At 45.4% G+C, this 26,569-nt stretch overlaps 1 protein-coding gene across 1 annotated transcript in view; it reads right to left on the reverse strand.

The window, feature by feature from the left end:
* APPL2 (adaptor protein, phosphotyrosine interacting with PH domain and leucine zipper 2) overlaps window positions 1-26,569 on the reverse strand; it is a 54,149-nt gene that overhangs the window by 23,669 nt on the left and 3,911 nt on the right. The window contains exons 2-8 of the mRNA XM_030320430.2: window positions 23,345-23,443; window positions 12,158-12,217; window positions 11,535-11,606; window positions 7,216-7,303; window positions 4,177-4,218; window positions 3,754-3,812; window positions 2,459-2,605 (exon numbers count right to left, since the gene is read on the reverse strand). Of these exons, the coding sequence (XP_030176290.1) occupies window positions 2,459-2,605; window positions 3,754-3,812; window positions 4,177-4,218; window positions 7,216-7,303; window positions 11,535-11,606; window positions 12,158-12,217; window positions 23,345-23,443 (567 nt within the window). The remainder of the gene's footprint in view (window positions 1-2,458; window positions 2,606-3,753; window positions 3,813-4,176; window positions 4,219-7,215; window positions 7,304-11,534; window positions 11,607-12,157; window positions 12,218-23,344; window positions 23,444-26,569) is intronic.

Raw genomic sequence — 26,569 nt, forward strand, 5'->3', positions numbered from 1 at the left:
TAATCATGATTTCAGTGCAAACCTACTGAACAAGGGCCAGGGAAGACAGAAGTAAAGCCAAACCACTTGCACTGACAGGGGTGGTGCTGAGAAGCTGGATTCAGCCCAACGTCATCCAAAGACCTGGTGTGCCTGTGTGAACGACAGGAAGTACAAGCGGCCACATGACCGGCAGCTAACGGAGGTAGATGCTGCGTAGACATACGTGGCTTTAAAGGGGCCGATGAGGCAGAAGGAATGCCTTGGAATTGCCCAAAAGGTTCACGGGGTTAGACGACAACTGGTCTATGCGAGACAGCCAAGTCTGCAGCAAGATTTGAGGTCTGCAAGGGGAGGGGCTGTCCGGTCTTCTGTCCCGAAATCTGGATACTTTCCACGTGAAAAACGAAACCGTGCCATCCTCAATCCTCAAAACTGCTGCTGTGGCCACCCAGTGACGTGTGCTCTGCTCCACAGCCAGGCCCCCTCGGCCCTGCAGCAGCATTCGCTTAGCGCGGGCCGGGAAAAGCGGCGTGGTCCTCAAGGTGACACACGGGAACCCAGCCGGGAACAAGTCCACCCTTCAGGCCTTGCGAGGCCCCTCCCCTAACCGACCAGGCCCTGTAAACACTAACTGATCAGGCCCGCAGCCATTCAGCTGTCTGAGGCTCTCGGGCCAGGACCCTGTCTGACCCTGGGCCGCTAAGTCCACAGGCAAGGACCGTCAATCCAGGAAGGACAGACGTGACAGGAGGCGTTAATTAGAGCAAAGGCAGTACCGATGTTCCCTCACAAAGCCGGGACGTCCTCTAGGGCAGAGGTGTAAAACTTGAAGGAGAGAGGAGGGCACAGGAGAACGGACGACAACACATCATGAGGAAGCTGGACGGCTGCAGAGGGTCTGCTGAGGGCTGGAGCCCACAGCCCACGAATGGACAGGGCTGGTCTTTGGTTCAACCCAGCTTCACCCAGATGTCACGGAAAGGTTAGAGTGCTCTATTTAAGCACCACCTCCAAAGGCAGAAGCTGACTTTAGTTACCTCGCCATTCAACAACGTAACAACCACATTAAGAAGACAGATACTTGAGGGGCGCCTGGGTGGCTCAGTCGGTTGAGCGTCTGACTTGGGCTCAGGTCACGGTCTCACTTTCATGGGTTTGAGCCCCGCGTCGGACTCTGTGCTGAGAGCTCAGAGCCTGGAGCCTGCTTCAGATTCTGTGTCTCCCCCTCTCTCTCTGCCCCTCCCCTGCTCGCGCTCTGGCCCTGCCTCTTAAAAAAATAAAACGTTAAAAAAAAGTTTTTTTTAATAAAAGACAGATAATTGAGCCTGAATGCTTAAAGATCCTCTCTTGTTCTCCTCTCCCCTGAATACTACTGATACTGTGTTTTTAAAAACAGATCCATTTTTTAAATGTATTAAAAAACAAAAAATGCTCACGTGTGAGGAATTTAAAATCTTTTTTTTTTACATTTATTTATTTTTGAGAGACAGAGACAGAGCACAAGTCGGGGAGGGGCAGAAAGAGGAGGAGACAGAATCCGAAGCAGGCTCCAGGCTCTGAGCTGACAGCACAGAGCCTGATGCGGGGCTCAAACTCACAAACCGCGACATCATGTCCTGAGGCGAAGTCGGACGCTTAACTGACTGAGCCACCCAGGCGCCCCAACACACGTGTGGAGTTATAAAAAGTTGCCGACTTTTTTTTTCCCGACATTCTGCTTCCCGACATCCCCTTCCGTTCCTAGACTGTCAGCGGAAAGAAGATTCGCGGGTGTGTTTCCCACATGCCGGAGGGAGGTGCTGGAGCCCACGTAAGTGGGGCCGAAGCAGGGCAGGGAGGGAGAGGGGCGGTGCCCCTGGCCTCACACACATACCCACTCCCGTCCCCACCAGGCTAGAACCCCGCCCCTCCCGCCACCTTAGACTCCCGGCACGCAAAGGTTCAGTGGACCACTAACTGGGCGGAGAGAAGTCAATATACCCTCAACAGAGACCTCAGCAAGCAGTGGCGACATTTCACCACGACCCAGATGCCAAGGGTGCCGGCAATAACCTCAGCAATGAGAACGGCCCAAGCGAGCGTGACCCCCCCCACCACACACAGCAGCAGAGGGATGTGCGGGGTCTCGAGCCGGAGGCCCACCTCCACCGACCTGAGCGGTCAGCTGCTTCTCAGAACAGCAGACTGTGCCTGGCTTTCACTTGGCTCAGAGACAAAGGGCCATGCCAGCCTCCCCCCCGCCACGGGAGGCCTGGGATCAAGGCCATCACTTCCCCGGGCGTACAGCCTAACGAGTCCCGCTAACGATGAGCCAGCCCACCTGGAAGCTTTCCATGTGCTGAACCTACGGGAGGCTCCAGGGAGGTGGTGCATTCGTGTTTCTTTGGTTTCTCCTAAACACTACCTCAGCAGGAACGCGAAGCTGCCCTCCCCAGCCGGCTCAGGTCTTAGCCCTCAGGGGAAGGGAACGGCCTACCTGTCCGTGGGCGAAGCCTATCATGGGCTCCATCATGGCCACGCGCTTTCTGTACTGCAGCGCGTTGAGGGCACAGTAGTACTGAAGGGAAGAAAGGTGCTGTTTCCGCCGTGCAGCCGCCACCTCCTTCACAACATCGATCTTCACCTGAGGAGAGGTGGGAGGGAAATGTCGGCTCGTCTAACGGACATGGCAATTCTAGAAGAGCACGAAGCTTCGAAAATGTCCCTTTATTCACAAAACCCATTTCTGTGACAAATACAGTAAAACCCAGATAAGGTTCCACCTTATGCTTTATTTATTTTTTTAATGTAATTTTTTTTGAGGGGGCGGGGAGAGAAAGAGAATCCCAAGCAGGCTCTGCACTCAGCACGGAGCCCCACGAGGGGCTCGATCTCACAACCTAAAACCATGACCTGAGCCGAAATCAAGAACTGAATGCTTAGCTGACTGAGCCACCCAGGCTCACCCCTGCCTCACGTTCTAAAACTCTAAATTAAAAATACCAAAGTCCTAGCATCTTTGTGCTTGCGAGGCTGCACTGGGGTGAAGCCAACTCTTGTCTGCTGGCAGGACTACAAAGTGCTGTGGTTCTTTGGGAAAACAATATGGCGGCATGCACTGAAAGCCACCAACATTTTAGTTCACTCATAAGATTGTATTCCAAGGAAATAATTTAGCTCAAGGAAATTATGTAATGGAAGTAAAAAGTCACATGTGTTAAAAAAAAAGTTCCATATCATCTATAATACCAAAAAACTTGAGCTAAAGAATCAGAGTGGGGGCACCTGGGTGGTTCAGTTGGTTAAGCGTCTGACTTCAGCTCAGGTCATGATTTCACGGTTTGTGAGTTCAAGCCCCACATCAGCTCACTGCTGTCAGCACAGAGCCTACTTTGGTTCCTCTATCCCCCTCTCTCCCTGCCCTTCCCTCGCCTCACACTCTCTTTCTCAAAGATAAAGTAAACATTAAAAAAAAAAAAAAAAAGATTCAGAGTCAACACCCAGGGCAAGAAATTGAAGTGACCTGAATACATATGAGGAACCATATGTGGAAATCACTGAAATTTTACAAAGGTTTCAAGCTGGTGTTTAATAAACCAGTTTGAAAAGCTAGAACAGGGAGGCAGAAGTCTACTTATAAGATTCAGAATAAATAATTTAAAAATTTATGTATATGAAAGAAGAGAAAGGATTCGTCAAGATGCTCTCACTGCCACAAATTCACAACAGGAAACTAGAAAAGGAGCTTAAGCAAATGATGTGAAAAACAAAATGTAAGGTAGGTACTCTTACCTTTTCATTCTCCTTTTTTTTTGGAAGCCTGCTATATTTTGCCATCGAGAGGTCATGCTCTAAAAACAAAGGCGTTTAAAAAATTTTTTTTAATGTTTATTTATTATTGAGAGACAGGGAGAGACAGAGCATGAGCACGGGAGGGGCAGTCAGACAGGGAGACACAGAATCCGAAGCAGGCTCCAGGCTCCGAGCTGTCAGCACAGAGCCCGACACGGGCCTTGAATTCACAGACCACGAGATCGTGACCTGAGCTGAAGTCGGACGCCTCAACCGACCGAGCCACCCAAGCGCCCCAAAATAAAGGCAGTTTAGCACACAGATAAGTTGAAAGGCAAGAGCATTTGGTCAGCACCTCTGCCCACACGCATGCCACACCCACACTAAACCCACGCACCAAGAACAGAGAGGATGCCTACCTACCATTACTGGCGAGTCCAAAAAGATCCTTTAAAGTGCTTACTTCTGAATGAGAAAAACAAAACAAAACAAAACATCTTAGAGCAAAGAAAAATAAAACGCACCCACCCAGAGCTCTGCTCTTCCCCAAGAAAATAGAAGTACATGCACGGTAGGAGGCAGGCTCTGTGGGCACCTCCTCAGGGCCTCCGCCCTCACGAGGCACCGCCCTGTGGGCTCGGAATCCCGGTCTGACTGGAGCTGGTGGCTTCGGCTGCCTCCCATACCTGGTGACCCTGACTGCTCCTAGGGCCACTCGTCTTAAGACAGCATCCAGGGATCTGTGAAGCAGGGGGCACTGTGGGGACGTGGGCTGGAATGTGTGGTGGCCAGGTACTATTCATGAGACCTGGAGTATACGCCTAAGCTCATATTCTCCAGCCCCTAAAAAGAGCGTTTTAATACAGCTTTCCTCAGAATATCCTGACAGTACCCAGAACCTAGAAATGTCCTGTTGCTGCCACTGTAACGTCTGGCAAGGCCACCATTAATAAAGGAATACGAGGTACTTGTTTCAACGAAAAACTCTGGAGCAATCTAGTATATGGTACCTGTGACAAGCCAACAGACATCACTATTACCCCACGTGGGTGCCACAGCCATCATCATGCACAGACAGGCCTAACAAAGTCCAAGACCAAAAACACGAAGAGATAGATGAGGGTGATGCTGTCCAAGGTTACAAACTTAAAAACACAGAGACATCTACAAGAAAGCAATACTTTGTACAACTCCAGAACAATCCAGTTTTGCTTCATCAAAGGAAATCGTTTTCACATCACATCTTTTATGCCGCTTTTCAGTTTGCCTCAAAATTCCCTCACAGCTTTTAAATCTCTCTTCATGTTATTCTTACCCTTTCTGGAATCAGAATGCTTTCTGCCTTTGTTGGGTTTCATCTCCCTTTCTCTCTGTCTCCCCTTTTACTTCCTACTGGAGCTGTGTTGGGGTTTTCCCTTACGGGGTTAAATAACTTCGTTAAGATCTTTAGTGATTTCTTCATTCAGATTGGTGCGTAAATGAAAAAGGCATTAAAACCTAAGATAAAAATGGGGCGCCTGGGTGACTCAGTCAGCTAGGCGGCCAACTTCGGCTCAGGTCATGATCTCAGGGTTCACGAGTTCGAGCCCCGCGTCGGGCTCTGTGGTGACAGCTTAGAGGAGGGGGCCTGCTTTGGATTCTGTGTCTCCCTCTCCCTCTGCCACTCCCCTGCTCACGCTCTGACTCTGACTTTCAATAATAAATAAACATTAACAAAAACAAAAACAAAAACCTAAGATAAAAACCACTAAGCAGAGAGGAGGCCGAATTCTAATCTGTTTCTCAGGCTGACTCAAGTATGACCCAGGCCAAACACTTCAAACCTACGTGTTGGTGTCATCAGAAAAGGTTACTTTGATACTTAGATACTCTAAGATACTCTCTAAAACAGATAACTCTGTTTTCATAGCTTCTCGGTTTACTACCACTAGATAGTTTTATTGTCTTAAAAAACAAAAGAAAACAAACGCCATCCCAGGCAAATACTACTAATCCACACCTGAGCCATTCAGGATTAAGGAAGGCCCCGGTCATTGCTGCTGCTGGGCACCCCCAGCTGGGGGCTCACTTCCCAGGCACAAAGCTGAAAGACACAAATCTGACAACACAGGTCTCCAGGGTGATTATTTTCTATCTAAAAGACTTGGAGTTTGGTTCTTAAATGGTATCTCCACACATTTCTACTGATTGTGTTTAGAGGAAATCTTTATGAAACAAGGCACTCAATAAGGCTTTCAGTTCGTATTGGATGATCAGCACGCAACCACATTTAGATTTGGAATTTCATGCAATTATAGATGAGCAACACCAAAAACACTAAAAGTCTTTCTCAAGCAAGGTTTCTCTTGACACAAGGTAACTGACATGCCATTTACTGTTCTTCTGTCAAGTCTCAGTGCTGTCAAGCTGCCCTGGGGCAAAGTTGATGCCAGTCCTCCCCTTGTCCCCTATAGCCTCATATGACATGATCACAGGGAATCTCCAAGTGAGGGGCGAAAAGAACATCGTCTCTAAGCTATACTGCATCTTTTCTGCCTAAACAGATTTTACACTTTAAGGTGTTATATTTTTAAAGACGAAGTACGATACTGAACAGATCTCTTAGTACTCAGGTTTAGACTTTTTTGGCCACTGACTTTTGTACTAGTGTTCTAGAAAATATAATTCTTTAATCTCGAAGCAATGACTGTTTTCAAGGATATAAAGAGCAAAAAGACTACAAAGTTTGGATTCCTTTTTGTAACATCCGACTATATTTTTTCAAGATTATTGTTTTATATCCATATTTTGACTAACTTGATTTCCAAGAGATATAAAATTATTCTAAGGTTTTTAGTTGAAGAACCAAAACTAGTCAAAAAGGGCAACCAGGCTCTCTGAACCTGTCTCAGATACACCCACCCACTAAAATGTGAGCTCCAGAACAGGGAGCTGGTCTGCCTTGTTCACAGAGTCCAGCACAGGTAAAGCATGGTCCCTGCCCTCCTTCCCTAAGCCACCCTCTTTCCATTCCAAAGCACTCATGGCTCCCCAGGAACAGCATGCCTTTACAAATGCTCCCAACCAGTAATATTAGCCTTGCCATCTCTGTCTCTTTGGTAATCTCTCAAAACCCAGCACACAGATCACCTTCTCCAGGAAGCCCTCTCTGGCACCCAAAAATCAAAAGGGTAATCACACCTTTCTGTGTATATTTATTCTTTGTACCTCTCTGTCCTGCTGCCCTACTCACATGATGTTATGACTGTTTCCAAGTCTGTTCTCTCATTAGCCCGTAACCTCCTTTAGGGGAGCTAAGAACATAGTGGGAATTCAATAAAAGTTAGCTAAACTGAAGTGCTGAATAAAAGGAGGGCATTTCTCAATGATGCACGTATTTAAAGAAATTAGTACAGTCAGAAGTATCATGAAATGAACTGATATTTTGAAGGTAACTGGCACTGAATGAACTCAGGAACATACCTGTGAGATCCTTTTCTCGAAACTGTATAATAGGTAGAACCATTGTGTCTGCCAACTGTTTAGCCAGCTCTGTATGAAGAACATTAAGCTGAAAAAAAAAAAAAAAAAGAAATCTTGCTGAAAAAAAATTATACCCACTATTATGGCAGCTATCTGATCTCCGCACAGGATCACATTGAACACTTCCACGTGGCTAGAATTCAGGTACACTTCCTTAGCAAATAAACACCCTTCATTTAAGCCGCAAATGATCCAGGTCTAGAGGTACTAAAACTAAATGCAAGGTTGTAACTGACCTGGCATCAGTTAGGTTTGCTAAAGGAGTTTCTGAGCTGAGCCCACGTTGTGGTCTGTTTACTGTGCCGACCCTGGTTCTATGTTCCCAGTCGGAGCCACACCGGCTGGAGGAGAACGCTTTCGTGTACTTGCAGCAAACATAGGTCACCACAAGCGCTCAGCTCTGGTCACACTTTACCAGGCCACCGTGAGCTCTCTCCCTCTCAGACGGGGCCAAGGTCATGCCTGAAAGACCAGCCTGCTGGGAGCCTACTAACCCTAAAACCACAGCAGCTACGGGCCTGGAAATTGTTCTGGAGAAAGAAGGCTCCCCACTGAAACCTCAGATCCCAGGCCTCTGTTCTTCAGAAAAGGATCTTTCGAGAACAAGATAACTGTTCAAATGTGATCTTCCTCACCAGATAATTTTAACGGCCCCTGATTCTTTCTTTCCTTCCGGCTTGTCAGGGCCTTTCTAAATCCTGTCATAAATGGCGTAGGAGAAATAAAGTCATCCACCTCAGCACTACCACTTTTGAATACTTCCTGTGTGCCAGAGTTACATGCTTTGTATCATTTGGTTCTCAGCCACTCTGGGAGCTCGCTTTTATTATAATCACTTAACAGGCAAATTCTCCAAAACCAGACAGCAAAGAGGTGGCATAGCTGGGATTTTCATCCTGGGCTATTGGAATCTGAGCTCCAGACTTTTCCTACTACACCGTGTTGGATACAGAGCCTGTCTTACGTGCTCGCAAAGTTGCCGAAACTTCAAATGTTTGGTAGTCTAGACATTAGCAATAAATGTAGACGTTACTGAGGATGCTCTGGGATTCCTGCCGGGTGAACAAAGAGAAACCACCCAGCAATCTTTTTTGCCATACACATTTGGCAAAGTTTCTTTCAGCGGTGATGGCAGTTACATACGAAGCCCCCGCGTGCCCAGAGCTCTCCCTCCAACAGATCTGGACCTTTAGGATTGTGCCTCCAGAGGCTGCTTTGAGAAGCTTACGGACAATCGCTTGCCAGGCAGGGGAGCTATGGGCCAAACAGTTAATGTTGTAGCTTTCAGTTAAGCCAAAGCTGGCGGCTTTGTTCTGCTGAGAACACATGAAGACACCATGCCAATAAATGCCACCGGGACAGAATACCTTCAGTAAAAAATGTACTGTTTTTTTTACTAACAGTTAAGTGCATGAAAGTCACCAAATGTACCTACTATGTGTCTGGCTATGTGCTCAATGCTCTGATAGACATTATCTAATTTAACCTTTACAAAAGCCCAATTAAATGGGCTTTCTCGCTTGCTGCTGCCATTTACAGATGAAGAAACCAAAACTCAGGGAGATTAAGTGGCTTTCCAATGATCATGCACTTCAGGAACGACAAACTTCCTAGCTACTCATTTTCTTCCTCGTTTCTTCTTAAGGATCAAGGGGATTGTCATCAACTTTTGGCCATGGGGCTTTTGAAAGTTATGGGACGATGGCTTCTAAACATGGCGCCTTCACTCAGGAGAGTGGCAAGAGACCACCTCTTGGCACTCCAGTATCATCATCCCAAAAATAAGGATAACACCATCTTCCTTGCATGGCTACTGTGAGGACAAAACAGTAACCAGAAGAGAAAACACTCAGAGTAGAGAGTTTGGCTAACACATACTCGTTAATGTAATCTAGAATGATGACGACTTCCTGTCTTAGGTGCACTCCATGGAAGCGACCTAGAAACCCTGCCTGTGGGAAAATCAATAAGGACAAAATCTCTGCATGCCTACAACATGGAATGTCTGATTCCAAGGCATTCTATTAAAAATGTAAGCCACATGATTCTCTACTTTTAGTTGGGTTTTTAATTTCTGAGTCAAATGACTTGTCTTGAAAACTTTCAACCTGGTATAGGCCCAGACAGACAAAACCACCTGAAAAGCTACTCAAAAGCTTCCCACCTGAGCTAACAGCTTTCACACATGTAGGTCTCTACACCACGAGGTTTGTTTGAAAGCCCCTTACACTGCCAAGCTTGGGCGGGGCCAGGGGGACGACGACATGATACTACCTATAAAATCACATTTCCAGCCTTCCAGCTTTTGGGAATGATTCACTCCCTACCAAAAGAATCATCATCCCTGCCCATGAAAATCTGGTTGTAAGTAAATATCCTAAACTGGAAATCTTGGTTCTGGGGTTTTGACGACTAACCACATTTCCTTAGCAACTGTCTTCTGCTCGGGAAAACACATGATTTCAGTGGGTGGAGTCTGCTCCTTCCCCTCCTGGGTTATTTATTCATAGTTAATTAGGAAACATTCATCTCCCCACCTTCCAAAAAAACTACTTTTTGCTCCCCTCTAATTATTTTTTCCATTTATTCTCCTCTTCTGGAAAAGATACCCATCCATTTTAACATACACTTTGAAGACAGTCAAGGTCATGGGAGAGAGGATGAAGCTTACAAAGAACCGGATGTCATGTTCTCTATTGTATCGCCAGTGCCCAGAACAGCATCTACTAAACAGTGGTGCTCAGTACATGTTTGCTGAACGAATAACACCTTGTTGGTCTGATTTGTTGAATGAACAAAAATGCAATCAGTACAATGTCATGTTAGTTTCTCATTTTTTTTCATGTTTATGTATTTTGAGAAAGAGAGAAACAGAGCACTGAGCAGGGAAGGGGCAGAGAGACAGGGAGACACAGAATCCAAAGCAGGCTCCAGGTCTGAGCTGTCAACACAGAGCCTGATTTGAGACTGGAGCTCATGAACCGTGAGACCATGACCTGAGCCGAAGTCAGACGCTCAACTGAGCCACCCAGGCGCCCCTCATTTTCTTTATTTTTAAAGTTTATTTACTTTGAGTGAGAGAGAGAGAAAACACACATGAGGGGTGGGGAAGGGGCACAGAGAGAGAAAGAGGATCCCAAGCAGGCTCTTTGCTGTCAGTGTGGAGCCTGACATGGGGCTCGATCTCAGAAACTGTGAGATCATGACCTGAGCTGAAGTCGAACGCTTAACTGACTGAGCCACCACAGTGCCCTAGTTTCTCATTTTATAAACTGAAGACAGTATCTACTTTATATCAGTTAAATGGCATCTGCATTTTTTATCATGATTTTCTACTATGTAAGTATTGCAAACTCCTTGCAAGATGAAATACCAAGTTCATACCAACCCAGTTTTGCAGAAGGTTCTGCCCAGCACCAGTAGCATTTGAGCTGGAATGTTTATTACGATGAGAGTTTATGTACTTTTCTCATAACAATACCTGTTTTCCAAAAATATTCATGTATTATACAATATATGTATTATACAATACAGCTATAAGAGCAGTTATGTGAAACCCTTTGTAGTGGGGTGAATTGTGCCCACTCTCCTCCTCCCCCTAAAAACGTCCATCCAGAACATGAATATTTGGAAACAAGGTCTTCGCAGATGTAACGAAGGATCTCCCAGTGAGATCATCCTGGGTTATCCTGGTTGGCCCTGACTCCAATGACAAATGTCCTTATAAGAAGAGAAGACACAGATGGAAGGGGTGAAGTGCAGTGTGGGGAGAAGGCCATGGAAGTCAGAGGGAGAGACTGGACACATGCAACCATCTGCCAAGGGACACGCAGGGTCACCAGAAGCCCGAAGAAGTCAAGAAGGATTCCCCCTGGGGTCTCTGGAGGGAGCACGGCCCTGCCAACAACTTGATTTCATACTTCTGGCCTCCAGAACTGTGAAAGAATAAATTTCTACGGTTTTAAGCCACCGACTTGTAATTTATTACTAGCATCCCGAGAAACTAAATACACTCTCCTTAGGAAACTGAATTCTTAGAAATCTTTCATTTGGTCCATCATTCACGCATACCAAAGCCCTTCCCCTCACACCAGAAACAAACTAATCACATACAACCAGTCTTACGAAACGGACCTAGGAAGAGCAACAAGTTGAGCGACCTTCTCAGATATTTAAGCAAGTATCTAAAAATGGAAAGTGGGCCAAAACATGAAAGAAAATTCAAGAAAGAATACAATTTTGCCATGTTGTGATCTTACCTCATCTACCACTTTGGAAAAATAGTGGAGTGTAGAAATTACTTCTTCGTCGCCTTTGCCAAGAGCAAAATTCTAAGACCAGAGAATAAAAGATCCAGGTGTTAACGCTCGGGGCAACGCCCGCGTCACCCACGTTGCGCCGCCCCCCACGCCAGCTCCCACTCTCCTCCCAAGTGCACGTCAAAGCATCCACATGCAGAAAAGCGGTGCACTCGCCTTGTCCTACCTCAGCGATGCACTTAATCGCCCCTCCCTGACTGCTGCTTTGTTGGTCACCACCCTTCTCCTGTCTGGATGTAACGGCATCTTTGAGTTTATTTCCTGGTATTGGGTTATTTCCTGGAATTTGATTCATTTGCAGCCCCTCAGACTATAAACTCTCAAGGCAGTGGGTTACTTCTGTGCTAATTAGAAAATATCATACTTTGGGATGATCACCAGTTAGAATTTATCAGTGGAAAGGAAAAGGCAAGACAAAAAATAAATAAATAAGACTGGACTATGGACAAAAAGAAAGCAGGAAATCAAGGTCTCTCTAGGACGCCTTTGGAGAATTCCTTAAAAGAACCCCACTTATGACAGTCCTGAGCGCCACATCACATGCCACATAAACACCAAGTTACCTGTTTTTCATATGCCAGCAGCTGCTTAGAAAGCTGTTGAGTGGCCAGGCACATCTCATTCTGCAGGGAGAAGAGAAAAGCAGGTAAGATTTGTCCAATACATGTATTTCAGTGATGACCAAAAAAAGAGGTCACCTCAGACAATCCCTTAAAGAATGTATGTTTGTGTCTGTAAAATAATAGCGTGTTCAGAAATTATTTGGAAAACAAGACCAAAGCAAATTAAAAGGTTAAAACAGCCTGCATTCCCCCTGCCCGCCAACCATTTGCAAGCTACTGCTCCTTCTGGTCAGTCAGTATAAAAACAATTATATTGTGCCCAATATCCAACAAAGACGTGGTCTTCTCACTGAGGAAGCACACATCAAAAAATTGTTACAAGCATGATGAGAACTGCAAAGGAAATCACGGACATGTTAGGAGGCTCTAACAAGAGGACCCAGATGGTCTCCGAGGAAGAGAGGTTCTAAGCAGACACTGAAGACAGACTAGGAGCTAGCGATGGGAATCAGCTTTCCAGAAGGGAGCGGGATGGGGAGAAGATGCACAGTCTGAAGAGCTATGGAGCAGAGTAGCTGGAGCAAGGGGTGCAGGAGTGGGAGCAAGACAAGGCTGGGGTGCAGGCAGCGTGAGGGCACGCAGGCCTACGGTCCAGAGCTAGCCTCGACTCTATGTGCAATGGGAATTTCAACAGCACCGTGACATGATCAGATCCAGCAAACTTAAGACTACTAGGTCACTAGTGCCGGATGGTAACATGGAAGCACAGCTGTGACATCCCAGGAGGCCTGTTTTGTGCCATTTTTCACTGGCCCCTACTGTTCATCTTCCTCTTCTCCGATTTATCGCTGTAACCTCTGGCAACAGGGCAGTTTTCCACCACTAGCCTCCCACCATCGATGCACTCAGCCCAGAAAGCGTGTCTTAACGTTTCTAAAACTCAGTGAAAGCTTGTCTTCAGATTCAGGACTCACTCCTAACAGAGGGGCAGAGCCACAGGGTCCGACCTGGAGAGAATGAGGGGAGGGCACTGGCCAGCCTCGGCCTTAGCCTTCACTTACTTTCTAATTCCCCTGGGCTTACTCTGCCTTTAGAGGCAAGGCCTGAACTCTGTAGGAGCTTGTTTTCTTTACCGTGGTTCTCCTTTGCAAGCCCCATCAGAGCCCTAATCCTACTTGTTTCAGCCCCCTTTGCTGACAACTAGCCAACCTGTTCCTTGACTTCCTTCATCGGCCTCAAGGAACAGTTATTAACAGACCCTGCAACATGGCTCTCTTCTCTTCTTCCCCAGAATAAGATCAAACAAATATAATAAAAGTTCTCAGCTTTGGCAGTCTACCAGCATGCCATCCCTTTCAAAACTATCCAGAGCTGGTGGCCAAGAGCAAGGCAAGTGAGCGCCTGCACGAGCACCAAGCCCTGCACTTAGGGAGGGGCACGCAACAGCTCCCAGCACAAGGCAGGCTCCCAACGAAAGCGTGATGAATGAATGAATGAACAATCAAGGTTAGAAGACTCCTCTAAGTCGCCAGCTTAAAGCAATACTTGGAATCAGGGAGTCGGGAAAATACTTCCTAAGCCTACAAGGAAACATCATAAACGGGGAGGGGGCAATAAAATACAGACTGGACAGGCATGAAACAATCAGCCATGAAACACTGCCTGTTGAGCATCTTCAGCAGTGCTGTTTGGAAGGTCAGTGTGCACAGGAACTCGGGTCTTGGCCCACTCTGTGGGCTGAGAGCCTCTTAGATCAGAAAATCCCTTGCTCTTCCTCTTGGAGTTAGTAGCTGAGGCTTTAAGGTCGATTTGCTCAAGCTACTTTGGCATCTGCCTAGGGATAGCATCATGTGCACTGGGATTTGCAGATTCACAGAATCATCCTAACAACAGCAACTAACACTGACCGCATTTAATCCGTGACAGATGCCACGCTAAGTGGATTCCACGCATTACCTCATTTAATTCTGACAACCCTATAAGGTAGGTTCTGATTATTAACTCAAATTTACAGATGAAGAAACTGAGGAACGGAAAGGTTAAGACACTTGCCCAGGGTCACACAGCTAGTTAGCAGCAGGGCTGGGATGTGAACCCAGGTCTGTCCCATTCTAAAATCAACACTCTTGGGGCGCCTGGGTGGCGCAGTCGGTTAAGCGTCCGACTTCAGCCAGGTCACGATCTCGCGGTCCGTGAGTTCGAGCCCCGCGTCGGGCTCTGGGCTGATGGCTCAGAGCCTGGAGCCTGTTTCCGATTCTGTGTCTCCCTCTCTCTCTGCCCCTCCCCCGTTCATGCTCTGTCTCTCTCTGTCCCAAAAATAAATAAACGTTGAAAAAAAAAATTAAAAAAAAAAAATCAACACTCTTAAACACCACTCTCTAAGATCCCAAGTCCTGCTAAGAGCTGAGGCCTATGCTTTAGCCTAGAGTTGACAAACTTCCTATAAAGGGCCAGATAGACATGATTTTTGGCTTGTGAGATATGGTCTCTGCTGTGACTACTCAACTCTGCTGTTGTAATCCTAACAGCCATAAATAAGACATAAATGAATGAGTGTGGCTTCCCTCAGTTAAGCAGTTATTTACAGAGGTGCCTGGGTGGCTCAGTGGGTTAAGCCTCCAACTTCGGCTCAGGTCATGATCCCACAGTTCATGAATTCAAGCCCCACGTCAGGCTCTGTGCCGACAGCTCAGAGCCTGGAGCCTGCTTCAGATTCTGTGCCTCCCTCTCTCTCTGCCCCTTCCCCACTCACACTCTGTTTCTCTCTCTAAAAAAGACACATTAAAAAAAAATTTAAACAGTTATTTACAGAAATAGGAGGCCAGCCCAAGGGTATAAATTGCTGATGCTGCTTTAGATGTTAAATGTCTCCAAAGACCTACCCTTCAGGAGACTCTCCATTAAGCTACAATATTTCCAATTCAAGGAACATCTTCTACTCCTTCAAGTCATTCTTTTCTTTATTTTAACTAAGTCTAAAATATTACTCCCCCATACCTGTATCCTTTAGACACTGGTCAACACACATGATAACTACCCTCCATGCCTTCCAAACAAGCAGGAACCACGGACTACTTGAATTCCTCTCTCTACAGCTCGGTGGCAAATGCTCCGAGTGTAGTGGGAAAACCTGCCTGAATGATGCCAGTGTCAGACTGCCCAGGCTGGCAGGGAGCACCCGTGGGCCACCCACACAGCAGGGAGACGGGGCACAACGCACAGCACTCAGCCGCTGCTTTCTGGAACTCCCGTGTACAACTGAGCTCTGCCGAGCCTCTCCTAGAAATATCTTACGAAAATGCCATGTATTTTCAGATGTGTGTGGTTCTGCCAGTACGATCTCACCGGGAACAAAGCACAGGTGCAAAATGGGCTGTCACCTGCCCCGAAAAGAAGTGAACTTCTGTACAGAGCACATCACATGAAAAATCTTTTGAACTAGACCAACTTTAACCTTACTCACACTTAATCTATCGTACACAAAGGTTTTATGAAATGCTTGGTCAACATCGGCCAATTAATCCACACCCTGTAAGGTAAACCCACACCATTATCTCTGCAGAAGGCTTGCAAAACTGGAGCTTGGGTGCAGAGTAAATATTAGTAATGACGATAATAGAGGCAGCTGCTAACATTCAGTCTTTTCTGGGTCCTTGAGAGGGCTGTTGAACGTTTTTCAAACAGTATCACATTTAATCCTTATAATGCACCTGGGAGGTAAGAACTATTATCCTTATTGTTTTACAAATGAGGAGACAGAGGCTCAAAAAGGGGGATTACTTTCTAAAATCACAACTAGTAATGGCAAGGCAAAGATTCCACTCAGGTCTGGCAGACCTGCAATCTACAGCCCAAGTTTTTAACGCTATGCTATTTCCAAGCCCTGTTGGGCCTCTGGATAGGGACATTAATCCCACACTTGACCAGCTGTGGTTCGGCAACAGAGGTGGCCTAGAATTTAGACTCTAAATGGAGTTCCACGAGTAAGATTTCTGTGACATTCTGGAACCGCTCTCTGGCTATTATCTATGGTATCTGATGCCCCATGAGAATCCTTAAAAAAGATAACCTGACAAACTGATGACTGACAGCATCTCCTATATTAAATAGGACTTCCATGGCTCCTGCCAAGGCAGAAAATAGCAGTGGTGAGCAAACCTGAAAGGAAAGGAAAACCAAGCTTTTAGCAAAGGAATGTTTATCTCATAGTGGCCCAGAGTGCTTACAGAACTGTAACTGTCATCCCAAGCCACCCAAAGGCCTCTGCTGGTGGCACACCCACGGTGACTAGCAAGGGACAGGCTGGGAGCAGGGGCAGAGGAAATCCACTGGGGTCAAAGTCACAACGGAGGCACTTGCTTCAATCTCAGCAATGCTGCTGGCAAGCCGGTAGGGGGAAGTCTCTGTCACCATGGTGCTCACCACAAAGCCAGGGTCCAGGAGCCCTCGAGCTGGGCCGCACACAGAAGTAGTGAGAAGCGTGGGGAACAGAGGCAGGAAGCTGTGTTGGGGGGCAGGCCGTGAGGGGTGCCTGCTGAGGATGTGGACGTTAATCTGTAGAATCTGCTCTCTGGGATCTCACGGTCCAGAGGGTCAAGGAAGCTTCACACTCGCTACAGCGTAAGCAATCTGACCAACAAGCGTATGGGGCATCCGGGCATGCTGCTGTGCTTTGGCCAGGAAGGGAGGGAAGGAAGGAAGGAAGGAAAGGTGCCAGAGACCTCGAACGTGAGGTCCTAAAGCCAGAAAGGCTATTTGTCAGGGCAAGGGTTTGATGGGGATTCCTGGCAGCAGGAACGGCAGAGCAAAGTCTCAAGACATGTAGAGGGTCTGGCATAATCTGGAACAACCAAACATGAGCCTAGAAGAGTAGGCTGATACTCAGTTCATGAAGTATGAAGCGCTTTGCACATACCTTGCTGAGGAGTTTAATCTCCACCTTGCAGTTACAGGAAGCCACGGAAACATCTGAAGACAGGGAGGGAAGGGAGGTTTGGAAGTGATTCATTTAGCTGTAGGGTAGAGGAGGGACTGAAGGGGGGAAGACACCTCCCTACACGCAGGAAGATGGATCAGGAAAGAGCTGAGCACTCACTCCTACGGCACCAATAGGCAAATGTTTTTGCAATAAAGACCCAGAGACAAGGACTACAAACAGATTCTGAGATGGCCAGGCTTGCTGAAGTGATCTTAGCCCTGGAACCAAATAGAGACTAAGCAGAGAAGGGTTCCAATGGGATTTTGGAGAACACCAAGACTTAAGGGTAGGCAGCAACAGGGTGCCAGGAAAGGAGAAAGACCTAGAAGGACAGGCAGAGAACTAGGAGGGGACCCGAGGGGGCCTTGTCACAGGAACCAAAGAAAGACTGCTTTAAGAGGGGTGTTGTTAAAGAATCAGGTGCTACCCAGGGCCCGAGGGTGGAGAGGGTATGATTAAGGCATTAAGCAGCCCCCACTGTAAGGTGAAGAGGGAGGCCAGACCCAGGTGGCTTGAAGAGTGAGTATCAAGCATCAAGTGACACAGGGAAGAAAGCAAGTATAAACTGCTCCTTTAAGAAAGTCAGGATCAGAGGGCCAGGCTCCTATTTAACACAAATAAGAGTCCCAGAGTAATGTGCCATCTCAAGTACTATTATTATAAGACTTAAAAGATGATGAACACCCAGGGGCGCCTGGGTGGCTCAGTCGGTTAAGTGTCTGACTCTTGATTTCAGCTCAGGTCAGGATCTCTCAGTCATGGGATGGAGCCCCACACTGGGCTCTGTACTGAGCTGAGCATGGTACTTGCTTGAGATCCACCCCCCAAACCCCCACATGCTCTCTCACTCTCTCTCTCTCTCACAAATAAAAATAAAATAAATAAATAAATAAATAAATAAGATGATTAACACCCAGAGGCCTTCGTGCCAGGAACTGATCTTAACTTCACAGGTAAACTCTACAACAACTTGATGAGGCAGCCATTATTATGGCCTCTGTCAACTGATAAGGAAATTCAGGCAAATAAGTGGCCAACACTGGAGCTCAGATCTGCTGAGTCCAAGGCCAAACACTTAACCCCTGTACCTAAGTGAATGACTCTCACTCAGAATCATCTTTGACCCCAATCAGAAAGCCTTCAAAGCCATCATGAGGGAAAGCTGTAGGCCCTCCATGCAAATCAAGTGCAGGATTCCAGGTCTCCAAAGCTGTTTTCGGAGACCACTCAGGCTCTCTGTTTCCTTACACCTTAAGCTACATACATATTTTTTCTTGGTCCCTGTCGTATCCACGTCAACTTGACTTTTTCAGGGCTATGCACTGACTAAAAACAATTATGCATAAAGACCAATCCAACAAAGAATTGGCTCCCACTTCTAACTTACAGGGGGCCCCCCTTTCCATGGGGGACACACTTCCAGACCCCCGGTGGATGCCTGAAATAGTGGCTAGCAATGAACTCTACATATGCCATACTTTTTCCTACATGTACGTACTTACAATAAAGCTTTAATATATAAATTAGGCACAGTGAGAAATTAACAATACCTAATAGCAAAATGGAAAAATTACAATACAGCTGACCCTTGAAAAACATGGGTTTGAACTATGCAGGTCAACTTACATGGATTTTTTTCAATATATACAGAGCTGTAAATGTATTTTCTCCTCGTGATTTTCTTAACATCTTCTTTTCTCTAGATTATTTTATTGTAAGCATACAATATCCGATACATACAACATACAAAATATGTGTTAGTCGACTCTTTATGTTACTGAAAGGCTTCTGGTCAACAGAAGGCTATTAGTTAAATCTGGGAGGAGTCAAAAGTTACATGAGGATTTTCAACGGTGTGGGGGTCAGCACCCCAGCCCCTGCATTGTTCAAGGGTCAACTGTATACTGTAATAAAAGCTACGTGAATGTGGTCTCTCTCTCTCTCTCAAAATACCTCGTGCTGTACTCACCCTCCTTGTGGTGGTGTGAGATGGTAAGATGCCTACGAGGGGAGACGAAGTGAGGCGAACGATGTAGCACTAGGCTACCAGTGACCTTGTGGTGAAGTGTCGGGAGGAGGAGCGCTTGCTTCCAGACTGCCGATGACCGCAGGTAAACTGTTCAGAAAGTGAGCCCGCAGCTGAAGGGGGACCACCGTGCTACAAAGCGGTTCGGCTGCTCTAGAGTGGGGGTTATTCTACAGTGACAAGAACAACCTCTGAACGCTCCTACTTCCTTAGCCTCTGCCGCCACTTCCGGAGACCGGTACGTCCAAAGAGTCCAGTGCAGTGGTTCAGAGTGAGAGTGCAGGTTTTGGAGTCAAAGACCCGAGTGCAAATTCCAGTTGTGCCACTGTGACATTAGGCAAGCCACATAAACTGATCTGATCTGCAAACACATGCTAGAGTAGCTCCTTTCTTGTGAAAGCTAAATGAGACTCTACAAAGGAAATGCTGAGCCTAGTGTGTGGTATGTTTATGTGCCCAACGAATGGAGACTACTATTTATTTCTATTACTAAAATACGCAGCTCTGACCCTACCTGCCTTCCAAATCCATCCCCATCCCTATTACAAGCTCACACTCCTGGAAGTCCACTCCTCTCATTTTGTTTCCCAGTAGGTACATTAGGTTGCTTAACTTGATATCTCTATACTCTGGACCCTTGAACAACGGAGGGGTTAGAGGGACCGACCCTGCACCATGCAGCCCAAAATCTTTTAATTCCCCCAAAACTGAATAGCCTACTATTTTGTTTTGTATTTTTGTGGGGGGAGGCAAAGAGAGAGGGAGGGAGAATCCCAAGCAGGGTCCGTATTGTCAGTGCAGAGTCCAACTCGGGGCTCGATCTCACGAACCGTGGGATCCTGACCTGAGCTGAAATCAAGAGTCAAACAACGACTGAGCCACCCTGGCACCCCAAAGATTTAAAAATTTTTAACCTCTCCAAGAAAGAGACAAAATTATGGCAGATCTATTTGATTGTATATGTTATTCTGTATACCAAATGTATTAAATGCAAAATTTGAGATTGACCGAGTACGTGTACATGAGCATGTATTCAGACATTATGGAGACTTTCAATGTAGTTAGCCAACAATTTGCAGGACAGCACATGTTTTTAAGTAACCCATCTCTGCTGTGTTAGTGCTGCTTCCTTCACTCAAATGACTCACAATGAGGTCCTTAGTTCTCACAATGTGCAAAGGCACGTCTGACAGTTAAGAGACCAGACGTGACTTCAGGGACTCGTGTAAACTGCTGAGAACAGCTCAGAGACCATGGCTTCATTCTACCGCTTAAGTCAAAATTCAACATTTCCCCCAAAGCAGCTACAATCAGCAAAACTGTTCACATAACTTTCCTCTAGTTTTTCTCACTCTTCCTCTTTCTGAAACTGAGGTCCAAGGGCATTCCTCCTAGCAGAATACAGAAATTTACCAACTGGTCTGATTCAAAGTATCTCTCATAAACAATTATCTTTTATCAGCTGCATAAATCTGGTTTTTTAAAATATAATAAAAAAACATCTTGCTAAGTGCCTGTGTTGTTAAAAAGATTATAAAACCCTATTAATTTAATCCGCCAGGTCTAGGTATAAAATATGTAAGGAATAATGTTAAATAAACAAAACACAACTCGGGGAAAAAGTTAAATGAAAACAGGTTATTACTATACACACACACATCATCCACATGTGTATACACACACACACACACAAACCGATCAAAGGGTCAGAAAAGTTCTTTTTTTTAATTAAAAAGAAACAAAACAAAACACCTAAGAGTTCAAATAGACCTGGAAACCAACTGACGCTGACCCAAACGATCTGGATGTTGACGGCCGCTGCTAGGCTCTGTCGCTGAGTTTGGCACCACTGACCGGCCGTTCCCGCGAGCCTCTGCTGCAGGAAATGCCGAGGCAGGAGGAAGGGTTTCTGGCCAGTAGAGGACCCGTGTGCTGATCATGTGGTGTGAATTAAAAGCCAGTGTACAGACTCTTGGAATGTACGACCCACTTAATTTTGGCAAAATGTAGTTTTCTGGCTCAAAAGAAAAAACACGTAAAGAAAGCATTTGGACATCTCCAAGTAAATGACTCTGACAGACGTGGAAAGGCAGAACAGAGACTCTTGAAGTGACAGAGACATAGTCCCTAAGTCTTTGGGATCCTGAACCTTTACAAGAGGTAAATCATTTAATGACGATATTCAAATTACTGAACAGCAAGTTCAGGTGTTAAATCCAGTTAAAAAAAAAAATCCTATTTTTGGGGGTGCCTGGGTGGCTCAGTCAGTTAAGCGTCCGACTTTAGCTCAGGTCATGATCTCGCAGTTCACTAGTTCGAGCCCCACATCGGGCTCTGTGCTGACAGCTCAGAGCCTAGAGCCTGGAGCCTGCTTTGGATTCTGTGTCTCCCTCTCTCTGCTCCTCCCTCGCTCATGCTCGCTCTCTCTCTCTCAGAAATAAACTTAAAAAAAAATCCTATTTTCTTAAATTTTGACTATGTAGAGAAAAATATAAAAACATACAATATAAATAAGTAGGGTTTAAAAAAATCAAAATAATATGTCCCCAGTTTCTGAATGTCTTAGCCAAATAAGTAAAATCACACAAAAGCACATGATTTGTTTGGGTTTCATAATTAGTTCCAATTAAGTTGCACGTGTATAATACAGTCTAGTTTGCAACTCTGTATCTCCAGCCTGAACTCTAGATCTGAACTTTCAACAAGCTCTTTCTCCACTTTGGACATCCCAAATCAGCCTTTCAAGAAAGAATTATGACCGGCATCCCTGTCATTCCTGACACACACACACACACACACCCCTTCCATCTCTTCCTCTGTGCTCCCAACCATCCACCCTGTTGTTCAAGTCAAAGACCTGGACATCATTCCTGACTCATCCTTTACACATCTGACCCCTTCACATCCAATCAATCACCAACCCGCCTCCTAAACACCTCTGAATTTCATCCACTTCTTTCCACTTCTACTGCCACTTTCTAGTTCAGGCCACCCCATGCTCAGTGGCTGAGAGTTTGGGCTCTGGCTTCAGGCGGACTTGCTCTGCCACGTATGAACAGGGTGCACTTGGTCATGGTCCTGGTCGTTGGAATCCTTCAGTCTCCTAAACTATAAAATGAGGACAATGACAACAATGCCCATCTCACAGAGTTGCTGGGGAATTTAAATGAAATATCCATGTAAAAGTCCTGAAATGTTCAGTCAATGTCAATGACCACCATCATCCTCTCTTTGGGTGCTGAGCACAATTCCTCAGGGTTAGGTGACCTCCTTTCCTAGTGGTGCAAACACTCTTAATTGTTTTCTCTGTCCTCCACCCCAAATGTAAGCAACTTGATGGCAAGCACTAATAAAACAATGACAATAACAAATCATCATATATGAATGTTAAGAGCTATATAATAATAATAACTGACTATACGCTATTATTAATGTATACATATTATATACTGAATGTGGCATTTCTTTAGAGGTCATTAGTGAGAAAAAGAAACATTAACACACACAGATTTAAGTCGGCAAGGAATCAATAATCAAAAGCATCAGCTGCCATATTTTGATGTGTGACACTGAACATTTTAAGCAATTCGCAAGCCTTCCCTGAGAAAGTAACATACATGGACACTTCTTGATCTTGAAAAGATTCACTTTTGCTACTCAGCAATTTATTTTGCGTTGTTTTGCAAGTCAGAGAGATCTGTTCCTCAAAACAAAGAAGCCGCCCAACAGTTTCACAAGTGTGACTCAAGTCTTTTCAGAGGAAGCACTTGAAAAGAGCCTCTCTAGCCGCCTGCACTGACATCTAAGACTCCCATTTAGGAGAAAGACAAAGAGCATGTCTCAGAATACTGACCTCCCGCATTCACAAGTAGGAAGAGGAGATTCAAATGTTTCCCTGTGGGGCTGAATTAAAAAAAAACAAACAAACAAAAAACAAAACTAAAACCAGTGACATGGTCCTTCTCTACTGGTTTTACTAGTCACAGGAAAATTACCCTCTTTCTTAAGCAATGAAAACAGATTGTCCTCGGTTTTTGAAAGTGAACGGAAGCAATTCTGATTTTATTTCCAAATTTTAAACGGTGTTGTTCTGACTCAAATTCCTCAACCTCCTGAGAGAAGTTCAAGATGAGGTAGAGGGCTCCTACTCCCCTGGCCCAGGTGAGGGCGCAGCTGTGGATACCTGGGCTCCGTAGACGCGCTGCATCGCCTGGAGCAGCTGGTTGGTATAATCCGTGAGGGTGCCAGCATCTTCTTCAAAAACACTCAGTAAAGAGCGAGTCTACAAGAAAAGAAGAAACGAAGTCGACTTTATTTCTAAGTAGAAAAGTTACAAAGGAGGTAGAAAACACACACCTCTGAAATGTGGAGAGAGAAGGGGCCTATTCTCTGGCTTCATTCTTTTACTGATAATAGTAGGAAGAGCTGATTTCTGGAGCTTTAATTTAGAACTGCTTTTCTAGGGGTGCTTGGGTGGCTCAGTTGGTTAAGCCTCTGACTTCAGCTCAGGTCATGATCACGAGGTTCGAAGGCTCAAGCCCCTGTGCTGACAGCTCAGAGCCTGGAGCCTGCTTCAGGTTCTGTGTCCCCTCTCTCTGCTCTTCCCCCTCTCATGCTCTCTCAAAAATAAATAAATGTTTAAAAAAAAAAGGCATTAGAACTGCTTTTCTAATCCTTCAGACTACAACGCAGGGACAAACAATAGAATTTGAGTGTCGAGGCCAGAGAAGGAAAGCCAATTTTTAAAGAGTTAGGACTCCAGCACTATTACTGTTTCAACTTAGCCCCTACCCAAGCATCAGGAGAGTCTATGCAATTAAATAAAAAAAAAAAATTAAAAAAAAAAAAAGAGGTAAAAAGGCAGCCTCTCCTTTCCAGCCCATAAACTGAACACAACGTCAGGCCTGCGTGTTTACCTGGGGTGTGGACGCCCAGCAGTATACCACCCCAACAGCTAGCCATCTGTCTGGTTTTCTGCAGTCTTGGACATCTTTCAGGAGTGTGTCATTCTTTCCTCTTCAGACACTATGGTCAATTTTCATGTCTTTTGTCGTCTTTTATTCAACCAATTTAAAACTCATAGCCAGGAAATTTCCAGATCTACCCTGGGTCCACCAGCAGATCTGGGCACAACACCGAGACAGCAACTTAACAAGAACGTGAACTCAGTTCCCTTTACGAAGACTAAACCACTCAGTGCCCTGGAGCAGCCGAACAATGTCACCAGATGAAAGGTATTTCCTATCGTTCTTATGCACAGAGCCCGACACATGGCGAACTCTGAAGAAATATTTACATATTGATGGCATCTAAAGAAGTATCAAGGTGTCACATAAGTGACTATATCTACTCAGGGGACTTTACTTACTGTGTCCAGCGCAGTGGGAATTTAAAATATTATGCCAGGGATAATGGAATCTCTGAGAATAACCCATGAGGCACAGAACGAACAGTGAGTTACAGAAATGCTTTTAATAAGATGGTATCAAAGCACGTTACAAAGAATACCCTCTTAAGGCTCATTATTTCCCTGCAAAATGAATTTCAATTCCTTCTTTTTCTCAGCTCAGGTAAGAGAGCAATAACCGGCCTCCAAGCACCCTCAATTATCTGGGCGTTTGGGTGGTTCAGTCTACCCTTGATCTTGTTCCACAAACTCTGGTACACTTCACAGTAACACACACTTGTCCTGGCTTTGCCTGAGGCCTTTAAGGCTAAAAATACCTGCTCTGAGACCAGTATACTCTCTTTACTATCAGTCCTTTTTAACAGAGGGACCAGAGGCAATAAGGAAGATGTCGGATAGGTTTTTAAAAAGCTCTCAATGACAGCAAAATATCAGAGTTCCTACAGTGTGTAATTCGCGTGCTAAAGCAGAGTCCATCAAACTTTTTAAAATGAAAAACGATGGTGCGCAACACATTTTACCAATGTTCGTCATTAGTACGCATATGCGCTGATTTCTTCTATTCTATTCCATTTGTAAACAAAAATCATGATTGTGACTCACTGGATCTCATAATTGACTCATGGATGTCAACCAGTAGGTGAAAAACACTGGGTTAGAACTCTTCATTCTGTCTTCTTAAAATATACTTTTTTTCAGGGGCGCCTGGGTGGCTCAGTCAGTTAAGCATCCAACTCTTGGTTTCAGCTCAGGTCATGATCTCAAGGTTGGTGAGTTCAAGCCCCACATCAGGCTCCACGCTGACAGCACAGAGCCTGCTTGAGATTCTCTCTTTCTCTCTCTCTCTCTCTCTCTCTCTCCCCCTCCCCTGCTCATGCTCTCTCTCTCAAAATAAATAAATAAAACTTAAAATTAAATAAATATAATTTTTATTTTGGAAAATAAAAAAAGACTGCATTCATTCATTGATGCATGCGTCTCTGCCTTCATCTAATATCTGACAAAACATTGTGCTGGGAACTGGGATTCAAAGGTGATTAGAATCGACTCTATGTTCTCCAGGAGCTTATAGCCCACTGCACCTCTCAAAGGACCTGGGAGCACCCTGGGGGACCATGTCAGTGCTGAGTCCAAATTCAAGCTCTGACACTAATTTGCAGGGTTACTGAGATCATGAATATACATAAAGTGCCTACTACTGTGTGACCTATAGTGATAGCAGATGACACTGATTATGACGATAATGAGCGCTGATTACTTACTAAAGACAATAAAGGCTTTACACATAGGATTTCATTTTGTTAACTGAGAGCAGAGTTTGCTGAAGATACCGAGAGCAGCTACAGACGAAGCCTCTGGGAGACTCGGAAAGGAAAGGAGCACAGGTCTGTGTGTGATTTCACTTTAACACCACAGCAATGGTTATCTATAAATGTTATCTAAGAGTGAAGGACCTTTTCATCTTTTTGTAGTCATGGAGTCAATGCTGTAGGAACTCACCCATGTCTATTATGATCCTGGTATCTTTCTTCGCTGTACCTGCCATGTCTAGGATATTGAGAAGAATGATACAACTGGATTGAGGATATTTAATTTTTTAAAATACTACAAATATCCATTTAGTCAAGTCCTACTCCTTGTTTTCAAAACTCTTAGGAATAAAAGTGAGTGGAAAATGATAGGTAAGATGAAAAGAGAAGGCTTGTGTAAATGTCCTCCACAAAGAGCACAGGAAAAAAAACGAAAACTCCTTTACTCTGTACCTCCTAGGTGTGAGACACTGTGGTGGGCATTAAATATTTGTTATTTCACTGAATCCTTCCAACAACTTTAGGAGACAGATACCATGGATACGTAACCCCTTTCACAGACGATAAAACTAAGGCTCATCAAGGTTAAGAAACTTGCTCAACCTCCCGTGGTGGGGAAGCAGCAGGGCTGGGATGTAAATCCAGGTTTGTCTGGCACCGATGGCCATGCTTCCTCCACCGCAGGAGGATG

The sequence above is a fragment of the Lynx canadensis genome, chromosome B4 (assembly GCF_007474595.2).
Source record: "Lynx canadensis isolate LIC74 chromosome B4, mLynCan4.pri.v2, whole genome shotgun sequence".
NCBI classification, from domain to species: Eukaryota; Metazoa; Chordata; class Mammalia; order Carnivora; family Felidae; genus Lynx; species Lynx canadensis.